This window comes from Lycorma delicatula, chromosome 2, assembly GCF_047948215.1.
Source record: "Lycorma delicatula isolate Av1 chromosome 2, ASM4794821v1, whole genome shotgun sequence".
Taxonomy (NCBI): Eukaryota; Metazoa; Arthropoda; class Insecta; order Hemiptera; family Fulgoridae; genus Lycorma; species Lycorma delicatula.
Window position 1 is genome coordinate 228,396,556 of NC_134456.1, and position 16,588 is coordinate 228,413,143.

The 16,588-nt window shown below is 29.0% G+C and overlaps 1 protein-coding gene across 1 annotated transcript in view; it reads right to left on the reverse strand.

Annotated features, from left to right (window-relative positions):
* The window catches only part of LOC142320084 (uncharacterized), a 55,999-nt gene that overhangs the window by 14,318 nt on the left and 25,093 nt on the right, over positions 1 to 16,588 (reverse strand). Inside the window, exons 5-6 of the mRNA XM_075357759.1 lie at positions 8,291 to 8,492; positions 581 to 654 (exon numbers count right to left, since the gene is read on the reverse strand). Coding sequence (XP_075213874.1) covers positions 581 to 654; positions 8,291 to 8,492 — 276 coding nt within the window. The remainder of the gene's footprint in view (positions 1 to 580; positions 655 to 8,290; positions 8,493 to 16,588) is intronic.

A 16,588-nucleotide genomic window follows, 5' to 3' on the forward strand; every position in this document is an offset into this window, starting at 1 on the left:
TCAAATTTCCACTATTTCACCTAAACCATTTTGCAGAAGTTAAGTCTTGGTTCATTTGTGAAACCTTTTAATTATCCTCAATAAAATGATTCACGATTAAAGTAGAAAATTAATCTCCAACAAAAATGTGGAAGCTATAAAAAGATAATTTATGCAATTCACAACAGCTCCCAGCATGTTGAAGACTATCAAAATAGGATGATAAAAAAACTGGAAAATATATTCCACAATTGAAAAAAAATTGAACTTTAGAACTCTATATCAATAACAACAAATAAAACAGTCAGCTATTATAAATAACTGGATATTGTTAAAGAGTTAAGAAATATTTAACAAAATTCTTAAGACTGTTATTAGTGCAGTTGTTTAATAAAATAAAAATAATAAATTATTACTATTACAATTTTTAAATCAAATAATTTGTGATTTTTTATAAAGACAATAATGCTTCAAAATGGTTACGATGGTCCTCATTAAAGAATGATTTCAATATTTAAACATAGTATAACAGAACGGCACAATTAGTTTTCTACATGCATATACACATAACTTCATGCGTATAAACACATTACAAAGTTACCTCTTATTCTTCCTTATAAATTTTTTAAGATCAGTAATTCTTCTTTCTGCATCACTCAGCTGTTTTGACTTCTCCTGAAACAAAAAGAATTAAAAAATATTTATTTTTATCAATACTAGAAAAACAATAGCTTTAAAATATTCTCTCTTAATAAATAACCTATATACTGATACTTTAGTAGGAAATTATAATTTATATATATAAACTAAATTCAATTTAAACGATTGGCTTATTTATGCATTATTTAATTTTTATTTATTATTTATGGCAGTGATTCACAACCTTTTTAGCTCCATGACCTCCAAAAAGTAAAAAAAAATATAATGAATATTTTGTGACCTCCCCAACCACAAAAACTTAGTTAAACCTATTTAGTTGCATTGGTAACGATGGGTATGAACATGCATGTATGAAGTGTACAAACATGAGTAATTTACAGGTCCAACTTGATATGTACATGCTCCTTGTAATTTGGTCTGCTAGCATAATATTTGCTATGAAAGCATCATGTTCATGCATATGTCAAGCTCTCATCAGTATAAAAGAGGCATAAGGGATTGCAGAATGCCACTTTAGTTTCAAATGTAAAGTGTACATCTGGTGTTTTATTTAAGTTTTAAAAAGCATTGTTTCATTAAAAATAATAATGATTGAGGTTTCGGTTTTTTAGTGTGCAGTCAAATAGTGTAACTGTTTTTTTACAATTAGATTCTTATGCAAAATGGATATATTTGAGAAAAAACCATCTACATCCAGTGAACTGAATGGTAAAAAGACAAGATTGTACAAAGGCAAATTATGGTAATTTAAATTATAGTTTTATCTCATTGGATGGAAAGCCACAGTGCATTGTTTGCTTTCAAGTCCTCTCCGATGAAAGCATGAAACCATTCAAATTAATTAGACACTTGGAAACTAAACATCTGGATCATAGAACCAAACCGTTGGAATTTTTCGAAAGAAAATTTTGAGAAATCAACAATCTTCTATTTGTAAGTCAAGCCATATTGATAAAAGTACACTTGAAGCATCTTATCTGCTAGCATTAAGAGCGGCTATGATGTTCAAATGTCACATAATCGCAGAAAACCTCATATTGCCTGCCATAAATGATATGGTCAGCGTTTTATTAGGTAAGGAAGAAGCAAAAAAAATTACATGTTGTAACGACACAGTATCAAGGTGAATTGATGACATGGTTGCCGATCAGATAATTCAGCAAGCAAGCTCAAGTGAATTTTTTAGATTCAACAGATGTGGCAAACATTTCTCAGTTCTTATGTTTTGTTAGATATGAATTCATAGGGACAGACCAATCAAAGAAAATATGTTGTTTTGCAAATCTATACGTGCTCATGCAACAGGACAATGTCTTTTTGATGTTTTTTATGAAGCTACTAAAAATTATAACAAGATTAGACAAACTGTATTGTAGTATGCAGTGATGGTACAAAGGCAATAACAGGAAAGAAAAGTAGACTTCTGAAAAAAATTATAAGATTGTCTCATACCAAGGATAGAATGGATGCTTCCTTCACAATGTCTGTGAAGGAAGCACAGACACACTTTGTTCGGTCCTGCCACAAAAAATATAACCTTAAAAATCTAAAACAAAAAATGGTTAATTTTATTAAAAGTCTATGACTACTGTTAGGAAATGAACTATTCCCAAATAAACTTCAAGTGAATTTAAGAAATAATGTTTTATTTTTACAGTATAAAAAAAACATATGAATAATGGTAACAGTACTGTATAAATTATAATCCTGTCTAATCACGTATTAACTGAAGACTGCAGTTGCACGTACACTTCTATACGGCAGTGACTTGAAGTTGACCGACCTGTACCGTTCAATCCTCTACTACAAGCACACACACAACCAAAAATATATGTATATTCTACAACAATTAGAGAATCAGCTACTTGCTTAGCTCTGTGATAAAATCGGTAGTCAAGTGGTTATTGCAAGGGAAAAATGTTAACCTGGTTTTTGAAATTATGAAATGAATTAATAATATTTTTCCTGGATAAACAAATGCCATTCTCAATGTTTCTAAAGAATAATGAATGTATGTTGCTGTTGGCTTATTTAGCTGATGTATTTTCACATTTAAACAACTTGAATGTGAATTTACAAGGACATAATAAATACATTTTGTTAATGACAAACTGAGTTCATGATTTCATTAAGAAGCTTGATATGTGGATTTTTCACCTTCAGAGCAAAAATTTGATACGTTTTTCACTCACTTCCGAATATATTGAGAAAAATTTGGGTGAAGACACTATTATTCACCACAGAATGGTTACCATTAAGATGCATTTGCGCAAGATAAAAATTCAGTTGGCTGAGTATTTCTCGGGAGATAAAAATGATTACTTGAAGAGATGGGTACTGAATCCATTTAGTGAAAACATACTTGCCGCTGCTAAGTTACCGGTTGAAATTTATGACCAGCTCATAGAAATGTCTGCCAATAAAATTACAACTACAATTCACATCTGAAGATTTAGATATGTTTTTGTCGAAGTGAATATGGAAGTCACAGAAGCACTGAAAATGTTAATCCCTTTCGCTGCGCTTTATCTCTACGAAAATTTTTTTTGTCTGTGGTTGCTCTAAAAACTAAATATAAGAATTGTCTTTTATCACTTCAAAACAATTTGCTTTTGTGTATTTCTAACACAGATCCAAATACGGAGAAACTTTTAAATGAAAGTAACAAATCTCATTAATTTATTTTCTTTACATGTATACTTATAATTGTACATAAAATGTTAATAAATCATTTTTTCTCATATAATGATTTCATTATTGTTTAAGTGTAAAGTTGTAGGCTAATTTCGCTTTGCCCTTCATATCACTGCAACCCCCATGGGAGTCACGACCCCCCAGGGTCTCCTCCAGATGAAGTCCAATCCAGGGGCATCAGTGTTTTGCTTATTCATATGGCCATTGAACATAAAAGTCGCTTTATCAGTAAATATTATTGAATTAGAAAAATTTGCATCTGTCTAACTTTTGCGTTATAGTATCACAATACTCAACTTGAGAGTCAAAATCAACTTCTGAAAGTTCTTGCAACAGGTGTAGCTTAGCTTATAAGGATGAATTTTGTTTGTTTTAAGAATTTTTTGAACTGAAAAATTACTGATGTCATGTTGGAAAACAACTTTCTGAATTGATGATCGAGGGTCTTCAACTAAAATCTGCATGATCTTACATGACTTTGCATCAGTTGTGACAGTTCTTGGTCTACCAGTGCGAGGAAGATTCTTTACAGTACCGGTTTCTTCAAATTGCTCTACTGTCTTGATAACAGTCAATTTAGTTATTGTTGAAATCTATAATTAAATAAATTGCATACCTCTTGTAAAGGCCAAACTCTGCACCATACCTGTATGTCATTAACAGAGTTATTTTTTTGGTTTTATTTAAAAAAGGCCGCCTGTTATATAACTTATAAAACCATTTTAAACTATGCTTGCTAGAGTTATAATAAAAATCAGTTAGAATATTAAACTTTCAGAAGAGAAACAGCATATTCAGGAGTTAATCCATTTTATCTCCTATTCTTTCTTTTTTAATCTTGTTCCTATCAATTTAGTTAATTTAAACTAAGATAAACTTGTACACACAAAATGCTATCTGAACAAGGTGAAACTAATTTCTTCAAGCTACAAAAACTGTTCACTACAATTCTAAAAAGTATAAATGTAGAAGGAATGGTTTAGTAAACATGGAAAAATGCAAACCTTTGGTTTATAGAAATAACTAGCTCTTTAAATAATTTCAATATTAAAGAAATAGCATCTGTTTTGCCACTAAATCTATTATGTTTAAAGAGGAGAAAAGAAATTGAAGAAGAAAAATAATATGCAGAGAAAGAAAGTATTTATTAAAAACATGTGATCTAGGATAAAAGAGTTCAAAACAAATTAAGAGAGAACAAAAATTAAAATAATTAGAAGAAACAATTAAATCCAGATTTATAACTGTTTGGTCCAAATTGCCTTTAGAAACAAAGATGGATATTTTGGGATTTGCTGTTAATGATGTTGGTAAATACCCTCACATTGGTATTTACGTTAGATTCCAAGGTGGTATCAAAGTACAAATGGAAGATGAAAATAATAAAAGTTGTAACTTTAACATACAAAAGTAAAGACTATGAGAAAAATATTTAATTACGAGTTCATTGAATACTGTTTAGAGATAAAAACGATAAAAAATGAAATATTAAATGGAAATACTTTTCTGGAGGTTTTTGTTTTGACCACAGGCTGGAAATCAAAAACTTGAGAATCAGAGGATGAAGAAGATTTAAAATGGAAGAAACCAAAATGAAAATATCAAGAATGTCTGAAGAGGCTGGAAGATTTAAAAGAAGATTTCTATTTGTTAAAAATGTACGATTTTTGTTTTTCACTTGTATTTGTTCCAACATCTCTGGTCCAAACTGTTATAAATAAATTTAACTGTTTTTAAATGATTTAAATTGATTTAATTTGTTTTTCGTTCTCTTTTATCTTAGATTTGTGTTTTTTATAAAGTAAGTTCTATTTTATTTACTGATAGACAATTTTCTCAAGAGTTGGGAGTTAATCATAGATTTTAAAAAATCCACATGGCACAGTAGAAAGTAATTTCTAAAACAGTTTTTATGTTAACATTTGGTATGGTCAAGGAGGACGTTTTGAACAGTTATTGCAATAAGTTTGTAATAATTTTTACTCATTTATTTTTAATAACTAATTTTGTTTCTAAATATTTTCCAGTACTGAAATTATTCTTTTTTTTGGTTTAAAATTATAATACAGTATTCTTCTATCATAATTTGCTCTGTTTTGTTTTAAATAAGACAGCTTTTTTAAAACTCATCTTTATGTTCTATTGATCTTAAAAAGATTTTCTCAGAATTAAATTTTCTGGTTCCAAAAATTGCAGTATGGCTTCATTTTCCTCTTGAAGGAGAAATCAGGGAAAACAAAAAACAAACAAAGACTTCTAAACTCATATAAATTTTTTTTTATTTTCATTAGTACAACATTTTCTTAAATTCGATCCATTTATCCATGAAACAATCTGTGTATACAGTGTTCATTAATCAAGGTGCTAAACACAGGAAAATGGTTCAATACCTTAAAAAAAGAAATAATATAACAAATCATTAATACTGTTTTAATCAACTTAATTTTTTTAGCTTCTCGTTTTGGTAAAGCTGAGGTTAAAATTTCAGTTACACTATAATGTAATCCATATTGAAGTCTGGTGCCTTACTTTTAAGTTTTCGTTTCAATATGATTAAATTTCATTACAAAGTTAGTAATATAAGAATGATCCTTTAAGCTTCATCTTAAGACTGTTCTTTTCCATTTTGTTTTAGGGCAAAGGTTGTAGCTGCTGTTATGATGGTTGTAAGGAAATTAATAGATAATAAAAAGTAAAGTTATTCACAGAGTTTTATGATATGTCATATGATGTGCAGTCAAGATTTCTAGTTGGGTGTATTCAAATTTCTGAACCAAAAAGGAAAACGGTTGATGAAGCCGTTTCTTAATGCCACTGTTTGGAAACTTCCAGTGAATATATCTGGTAGGGTTCAAGTATGTCAAAAATTTCTTACTTCTACATTAAGGATTACTTACTGAAGATTACAAGTTATTATTGAAAAACTAAAAAACAGTAGCCCTGTAGATAATTTAAGAGGAAAACACAACAATAAACCGCACAAAATGGCAGATTTAGAGAAACAAGAAGTGGAAGAACACATTAGGTCCTTCTCTTCCCAGGAAAAGTCATTATTCCAGAAATTCTAATAAAAAGCTTTGTCTTAATTCCGATTTGAATTTAAAAAAAAAAATTATTTATTTTTGGATAAGTATCCTCAAACAAGAATAAAACATCACACATATCGAAATACATTCAATGAAAAGTTCACCCTGCAATTTGGTTTACCACATTCTAACATGCAAGATATATGACAGATTATTCACCCAAATATTTGCTGCAGAAACAGAAGAGCAACGAATGAAACTACAGCAAGAATCAGAATTGCATCAACGCAAAGCTGAGAAAGCTTATTATTCTTTAGAATATAACATTAAAGCTGCTAAAGTAATAAAGTTTTGCTTTTATGTATTGATTTTCACACTAAATTTGAGTCAGTCTGATGTGTATTACCTGAGGCAGTATTCAAATTATAATTTAGCAATATGTAATATGGGTACTTCTAATGCTACAATGTGTTACTGGCATGAAAGCATGTGTAAAAGAGGAACTGCTGAGATAGTTTCTTGTATTTTGAAATTCATCAATGTTTAAACCACAAAGTTTTTATGAAACAAGAAAGTTAATTATATGGTCAGATTGTTGCACACGCCAAAACAACTGGAAAATGGTTTGTCTGTGCCACTGTCTCATTTCATTCAGTTATTTAATGAAGTAAATCAAAAATTTGTAACTACTGAGTACAGTTTCCTACCGTGTGTTAGGGTGTTTATACTTATTGAAAGATTGAAAAAACCAGCATTCTATATAAACCAAGAGATGCAATTGAAATGTTAGCAAATTCTAAGCAGTCAAATCATGAAGTTATGCTTATGGAGAATGAATTTTTTGATTTCACACAAATAGAAAAATCAAGTTTTTAAAAACCCTAATTGTAAAGTTACTAAGCCAGGTGGCAGCAAATAACTGTAGATAATTCAACTGCTTTACAATTAAGAAAAATCCACAACATATTACAAAATTGGGCAGTATTTTATTTAATTAGAAAACCTAGAGGTAGAAATGCAAGACTAGAAGGTTATTGTCTATCATACCACTAGTGACTTAAATAAATTGTATGTTGATTATATTCCAAAAAGGAACGACCTGTTTAAAATGGTGGAATAATTGACTGTAAATTATCACACAATTTTCTGTGAATTTTTCACTGCCATTAATTTTATAACAATTAAAATGTGAATAACTGAAAAAATGTTACATCATGAAATCAGAAATTGTATTATTTACTCATGATTATTATTTGTATTTTTATTGAAATAAATTTGTTACATTTTTAATATACAAAATGGTGTACTTTTTTTTCCAGAACCATTTATTATTTAAGAAATTCAAAAACGTTGCAAGTATAACATTTTTTCTGAATCGGTTACAGTGGAAAAACACTGGAAGTACACAAATGTGTTTTCCACTGATTTTTCTTTTTAAATTACAATATCTGCATAAAATGCCTTTATTTTAATGTAAAAAAAAAAATAGTCTTATAGGAAAATGTAATTTATCTGTCATAAAACATGATTTTTCATACATCAGTTAAGATTAAGATGATTTTTTTTATTTCCTGTAAAATTTACTTTGTTAGTTGCAATGTTTATCCATTGAAATAACTCATTTAACGTACAATAAGAGTAATAGAGTAAATTTACTAAATCGCTACGTTGAAAAATGAAGTTAATTTATTGTTGATATTAGGTAATTTAAAAAATGATAAATCCCACCTTTAAAAACTATTATATATAAATACTACATGGAACAAATGTTACGATAAAAAAAATTTATTTTCTACAAAATGAATTTATGTAAAGAGGAATTTAACAAGAGGAATAATACTTCCCTCTTTTTAATGGTGAAGAAATACGATCAGGAATTTGAGGTACGCAAATAAATGAACATGGATCATTGTAATAATTATAATATTCACCATGACTTCAGCTTCCTTAAAAGATAACTGGTTACTCTTCCACTCTAACTGATTCCGTAGAACTTTCATTTCTTTGACCAAACGACTTAATTTAATTCTTTGTTCACGTTCTCTGCCTGAAATCTGAAGCCATGCTTGTTCTTTTTGCGAAAGAAATGACTGAATTTTTTGAATATTCCAGTCATATTTAGAATGTTTTAATCTGAAAAAAAAAAGAAATAATAAAGTATATAGATATAATTATTATAAGGTAAATAAAATAATAAAATGGTATAAGAATTGTTTATAATCTTCTTCCTTGAACACTTTTTCTATTTCAATGCATCTTTTTTAACTGGATGTCAAAAAAAAGCATTTAAATTACACATAAAATTAATACAGCAGTGAATAATAAGAATTAAAATAAAATTTTTCTTTGATATAGCTATAAGTAGACTTTAAATTTTTTTGTATTATCTACTACTGTAGTAGATAATACAATCTAATACAACGAGTTGCTGTCTCGTTAATTTTGATTCTGATTTCAAATACTGTATTTTTCTTACGTACTATTAGGAGATTTGATGAAGACACTATTATTTACCACAGTTTGGTTAGCATGAAGAGGCATTTGCATGAGCTAAAAATTCAATTGGCAAAGTAATTTCCAGAAGATAAAAATAATTCCTTAAAGAGATGGGTACTGAATCAATTTAGTGAAAACGTTGCAGCTGCTAAGTTTTCGGTTGCGATTTACAACCAGCTCATCGAAATGTCTGCCGATAAAACATTACTACTACAATTCACATAAGAATATTTATTTAAGTTTAGGTTTGCTCGTCATAGTCATAGTGAACATGGAAATTTAGCCACAGAAGCATTGAAAATATTAATCCCTTTCGGCATGTTTTACTTCTGTGAAAAGAGTTTTTCATCTGTGGTTGTGCTAAAAATTAATTAATAGGAATCGTCCTTTATCATTTGAAAAAGATTTGCTTTTTTGTGTTTCTAATATAGATCCAAGTATAGGGAGACTTTTAAATGAAGAACAAACACAACAAACTCATTAATTTTTTTACATTTGTACTTATAAACGTAAGTAAAATGTTCATAATAAATTACTTTTTTCTCATAAAATGATTTCATATTGTTTATGTGTAAAGTTATAAACTATTTTTATGACCTCCCTTTCACATCACTGTGATCCCCGTGACTCCCAAAGTTGATAAACGCTATTCTAGCTACATTAAGGGATTAGACAAATCCAATGTAGAAACAACTAAATCAAAATATTACCCGTTAAAAGTAATTTTTCAAAAATTTATACTCTTTGCCTATGACAGATAAAAGTAAACCCCAACCATGATGATATCTTATTTAGAAGATATAAAACTAATTATATTTTTTGGGGTAGGGGGTGCTATTTGAAAATATTTTCTGTAGTATTATTTTTATGGTATGAAATTTTACACACAAAAAAAAGGAGGAAAACCCATGCTAAGATTATATTAACTAATATTAAAAAAGAACGGTCACAATTCAAATATAATTCTAGAAATTGGACGTAACTCATAAAAACCACCAAAAATAACGTGGTCTGTTGTCTCAGTAAAAGTATTATTTCTGTATTAGCTACAGAAGGTTATAAAAATGAATCTAAAGTATTATGATGTGAGATTTTAAATTAAGTTCTGAATTATTTTTATTAATGAATTAAATTGGTTAATGCATTACTGTTAATACATTTTACTATAAAAACTAATAACTTAATAACAATAGTCTTTTGTTATTTGTTTAATTACCTTTGCAGATACATTTTTCTAAAAAAGCATCATGAATTAAAAAAACAAAAAAAACTAAACTTTTATATAGTAAACACTTCTGTCAAATCCTTTTTAATTTAACTCAATCTTTTGGCATTTTGTCTGCTCATGTATGCAATAAAAATCAATTAAATGTTCAATTTTTATGAAATTTTTCAGTAATGTTCCTAACTATAAAGTAGAAAGGTGAAGAATAACAATTTTCCATGATATTTTCTGTTGCAAAATAGTGGCTGCTATTTCTTCTATGCTGCTGGTTTTATGTAGGCTGTGCTGGCTGCTATTTTTATCTAGGGGAATATGGTGAGTTTCCATGGTAGAAGGAAATTTCCATCAACTGGGCATCTAAGTATGTTCTCCTCAAGAAAAGGTGAGATATATCTATAAATCTAATTAAACATGTAACAATCAATAACAATGAATAATTAAAAGTATTTTTATTTTGTAATAGAATCTATTAACTATTAATTTGTTGCTACATGCTGCTTCTTACAAATATATCCTATAGTTTACAAATAGATTTTAAACAAAATATTTTAAAATTAATATATTTTATTGATTTGTTTTTTAATTCCTGGCATGTTTGGCAACTTATGAAGTTCTTTATCAGTATTGTAGTTTTATATATGTAATTAGAATAAAGAGTCAGTAAATAATATAAATATATTCCTATAATTTATGCAGTATTCTTCCTGCTTTTTTCTATGTTAAAATACAGTTATTGGTATGTATTTTGCTGCTTCTACTTTTTCACCAAAGTTCTAATTCATACGAAAGATGGGAGAAAAACTAACTTGTTAGGGAATGAACTACTCCCAAAGTTCTATTGAATTTATGAAATAATGTTTTATTTTTATGATATAAAAAAGACTTATATGAATAATAGTAATTGTACTGTATATACTATAATCCTGTCTATTATATATTTGTATACTAATTTCTGTCCATTGTATAATAAAATGCATAAAGTGTAAAAATATAAATTGTTAACATGCATCAACTGAACACTGCAGTTGCATGCATACTTGTACTGTTACAGTAGCTGACTGACTTGTACTGTTCAGTCCCCACTACAAGTACACACATAATCAAACTCTATGTATATTCTAGAAATACTTGTAATAAATTAACTCCTTATCTAGAAATTAAAATTATAATTCTTTATAATATAAATTGTAGAGGTAACAAAGTATAAAACTAACCTTTCTGCATACATTTTTGTGATACTTTTACTTTATAGATAATTGTTAAGTACTACTTCTAGAAAATTAGTAGGAACATCTTTTATGATGCTTTTCTGTCGATTGAACATTAATTTCTATTTTAAAAATTCATCTGTGTAATAACTTAATAAATAAGTTTTTTCTAATAATAAATTAAGTGCAGGTTTGAGTATTCCAGTGAATCTGATGACAATTTAAGACAATAAAATTTGGGAGCAGAAAAATCTTGAGTTAATTTGAATAGGAATTTGATGAAAATATTGAAATTAATATAAGAAAAAAAATTTTGTTTTACATAAGGTTGTATTTTAAAAATAAAAATATTTTGGGTAATATGTTGTATTATGTGACAAGTTGAGCTAAGGTGCCCTTTCATGTATCCCTTATAAGAAAAAGTTCATCCTTCTTTACTGGCAAAGTTAGTGTAATGGAAATATCTCTTCACAGTACAAAATATACATATTTTTCAATTGCTACAAACAAATTTAAACATTTACTTTAGAGTGCTGCAAAGGATATAAATACAAGGATTTTAAAGACAAATAGGTTGGTACAGAATGTTTGCTGTAGATAAAACTACAGCAGTAGTTAATACTACTATATTTCTGATAGGACAGTCTGTTCTGTGCAGAGTAAAACATATTAAACGGCTTTAAGACAAGAATATGTAAAAAGGAACTAATGTGAAAGTTGAATTTTTAGTACTGCAAAAACAAATACTGGAAATTAATCCTTATGCTTTCATTTAACTACGAGATGTACATTCCTAAAAGCTATTTATAAATATTGTAACTTCTTTTTAACAGCAATTTCTCAATTTAGGAGGAAACATGAACATATATTTTTTAAATATGCACTAAAAAAAACAATGGGAAACTTTAGAGAAAATCTTTCTTCACAATCATGGTGGTCAAGTAGAATTCATTTTCTTAATCCTTTTAGATTTTAATTACACAGTATTTATGAGCACATTTTACATAGGCCAACTGCTCTTGACAGGTGCATCTGCTAAAAGGTGCATCCTTGAGTCAAAGTGCTAGAATAAAAAAAAAGCTGAAAAAGTAAAACAAGGATGTGTATTTGTAACTAGATCCATTTGCATTTCATTTTTTGTGTGTTTTACAGCTAACTGTGTTTTCTGAATTTTATTATATTTTATAGTAAGATTCTTTAGAATACATAAAAATGACACATGTGTAACAATTTTTCATAAAATTTTCTATTTCAAGAAGTTGCTGGTACATCTGCTGGAAAGAGAAATGACTTAATCTTTGTCTTCATTTACTAATTCACTGCCTTTTGTACTCTGTTCTCTTTGTATAAATTAATTTGTGGTATATTCATTGTAAACACTGTTAAAAGTTTTAAAAATATAAAAAAAGAATGCTAATAACAACTATGTTTCTTGAAATAGTACTTATGATACCATTAATAAAGTAAAATTATTTTTGTATTGGCTAAACCTTTCACTGACAATTGCAATTGAAAATTCAATTTTTCTGTGGAACTCAATTTGTTAAATTCAATACAAAATAAATGAGGTCTACTGTTCATAGTACTACAGGTTCAAATACAAGCGACCAGTTAATTATTTCTGCAACATTTGTACATTACAACATAGTAAATACAATTCAAAAACTCCAGAGAATTGTTAATAGATTTTGTGCTATTTATCAAAATAATATAGAATTTTGGATAGAATTTGGTAGATTCAAGTGAGTTGAACGAATGAGTTGAATTTTTGAGTAACCAGAATGTGAAAAATAAAATTAAATGAACATAAACGTAGTACTTGTTAAACGTGTTCAGATGAAAATGAACTTTCTGTCAATTTGAAAGAAAAAATTGGAATAAAATTTTTTGTTTATGATACACATTGCAATAAAGTTGTACTAAATTAAGATTTGGATGAATGGATATAGTTAATGATACCTCTGAATTGCAATATTTAATTAAAAGTAAATATGACAAATTAGTAAGAAAATTATTTCAAATACTGCAAACATCTAAAAAAATATTTTGCAATAAGGAAAAGTAATATAAGTACAAGAATAGTAAAAAACATAATACAAGATCACTATGGTGTCCGGTCAAACCAGTAGGGGAATTCTTAATTTTACTAACAAAAAACAAATTGTAGGATCACTTTACAGATTGTAGTATATCTTTAAGAATGCAATTAATGCTACCAATTTTATTAGTCATCACAGAATGAAGCTTTTATAAACTAAACTTGACAAAAGAATTTTTAAGAATCTCATTAATTCAAGGAATCTTGGGTTAGAAACAATAAATGAATAAAAATTTTAACTTGTAAGAATTTCAATTAGATTTTGCAGTAGTAACAATTTTTTACTCATGTGACAAAAGAAAATTCTACCATAGAGGTTAGCTGTTCTAATATTACCTTAATATCACCTATGGTAGATGCTATATTCAATAGAATTTGACTTCTGTTTCAGGGAAGTAGTAGTGTGCCTTTTATTGAGAAACCCTATCATGTTGGCAAATTATCCCTGCTATAAATTAATGTTGTAATTACAAAAAATAAATCATAGCAATTATAACTGCATGTCTCAACCTGACTTATTCGGTTTAGTGAATAAATAAAGGTACATGAATTCTGAAGTAGGATATAATAAATTATTTTTGATTTTATAAAAAAAAAGTTACACCATTTGTCATGAAGAGCAATGATACTGCTAATATTCACATTCCCCCTCAGTGTCTCTGATGTTCTGATTTCACCTTGCAGTAGTTTAGTCTTGCCTATGGTCCAAAACTATCATATAGTTAATATGAGGGTTATTTTTTTTCAAGGTCCGATCAGTCTCCAAATAAAAACCCATGCAAAAATCGGATGAACCTTTGCACGTAAGTGTTGTGCAGCATCTCTAGATGGCCTTCAATCACACCATGTCACTTCGTTTAATTCTGAACATGCAGTTAGCATGTAAACATGTCTACAACAATAGCATCTCCCGCCAAGTGTGAAGTGCGTTTGGTAATTCGATTTCTTCAGGCTGAGGAGTGTAATGCAGCTGAAATTCTTCGACGAATAAGTAATGTGTACGGTGAAACTACAATGACTGACAGCAAAGTGCAACAATGGTGCAGGAACTTTAAAGCAGGACGTACAGATGTTTATGATGCAGGTGGTCAGGGAAGGAAGTGAGTGTCAACCAATGATTTCGTTGAGCGAGTGGATGAGGCAATTCAAGAAAATTGTCTGTTCACAATTTCTGTATCGAGTGATTCGTTTCCTGAAATTTCAAGGTCAGCTCTCTACACCATTGTGAGTGAGAGACTTCAGTACCGCAAACTGTGAGTGAGAGACTTCAGTACCGCAAACTGTGTGTGAGATGGGTTCCCAAGATGTTGTCCGACCGTCACAAAACAATGAGAATGGACGCCTCCCTAACAAACAAAAAACAATCCAAACAGCGGATACATTCTCATTCTCCCAGTAAACCGAAGAAGTTCAAGAGAACCTTCTCCAACAGAAAGTGTATGGCTACTGTGTTCTGGGACCGGAATGGAGTTCTCTTGGTGGAATTCATGGAAAGTGGCATGACCATCACCTGCAGCCTCATACTGCGTGACTATTCAATATCTATGAAGGGCAATTAAGAATAAGCAGAGAGGAATATTGTTATCAGGCATTGTCTTTCTCCATGACAACGCTCGGCCGCACATTGCAGCTATAACAAAGAAGCTCCTGCAACTTTTCGTTGGGAAGTGTTTGATCACCCATCATACAGCCCGGACTTGTCTCCATCCGATTTTCACCTCTTTGCTCACATGAAAAACTGGCTAGGAGGACAACATTTTGGCACAGACATCGAGCTGCAGACCAGCGTTGAAACATGGCTGAAAACACAGGCGGCTCCATTCTATGACGAGGGTATTGGAAAGTTGGTCCAACTTTCGACAAATGTCTAAATCGGAGTGGCAACTATGTAGAGAAATAGCATAACTATGTAAGTACTTGTTATAAATAAAATATTTTTTTATTTTCACTATGGTTTTAATTTCATGACCGATCGGACCTTAAAAAAATAACCCTCGTATTTATTCAATTTATTTATTCGTTCACTGATAACTACAGAGACTTATGTCCATTAACAGGTATACACCCTCTCTATTATAAAGATGAGAAATACAGTTTGGCAGCATGTGAAGAATGCCAAGCCTAATCGAGATTTGAACCCAGAACCTTCTAGATGAAAAAGCATGTAGCATTTGTTAAATTTATTTTGTGTTTCTACCGGATTTATACATGAAATTTATTTCTTCTTTTTTATAATTAACTTTTGCAAAAAAGGTAATTAATTACATAATTTTAATTGTAGTCATATTTTCTATAACAAACTAGTAAATAAAAATAATTTTTTAAGAAAAATTTGAATCTTTCATAAAATTAAAAAAAAATTGATGTGGACACTACATGACTTCCTTGTACGCCTATTAAATTACGTATATACATTTTTTTTAAATGAAAAGCACATAAATAAATTTTATTTCATTAACAATGTCTGATATTTTTAGATTTTTTTTTTTTTTTATTATTATTGAATTATTATTTATCATAATTTTTTTTTACAATCAGAGGTTAATAATTATTAATAAATCAATATATTTAAATTAAAAAAAAAAGAAAAGGAGATGAAGTCTGATTTGATCGAACTGATGTGGCCTTCCCCTTGTAAGATCCAAATATTTCATTAATTAAAATTTTATTTGGTTATAACTCTGGAACCAATGAAAATAAGTACCACTTCTGATATATATTGTTGAAAAGCTGTCAATGAGGCTTATTACTGCAGTTAAAAAAAAGTCCAAAATCCAATTTTTTTTTATTTTGAGCTTTTTTGGACAGTTTTGGTTCAATCGAATGCAATCAAAAGAGAAGGTGCACAACTAGATGTTATAACAGTCTTAAATCCAAAATCTCAACATCCTACAGCCAATCGTTTTGAGTTATGCGAGATACATACATACATATAGATGTCATGCTGAAACTAGTTAAAGTGGATTCAGGGATGGTCAAAATAGATATTTTTGTTAAAAATTGACAACCAAAATTTTTCATGATCACAATACTTCCTTTACTTCGTACAGTGAAGTAGAAATCAGTACCACTTTCCCTTAATATCATGATAAATATGTCACATAGAACCCATATTAGTAATAGTTTATTAATGGCATTCTTTGTATATGAACTGACTTTTAATATAATACTTCTGGTCTCAACCTTGAAAACTAGAACTTCA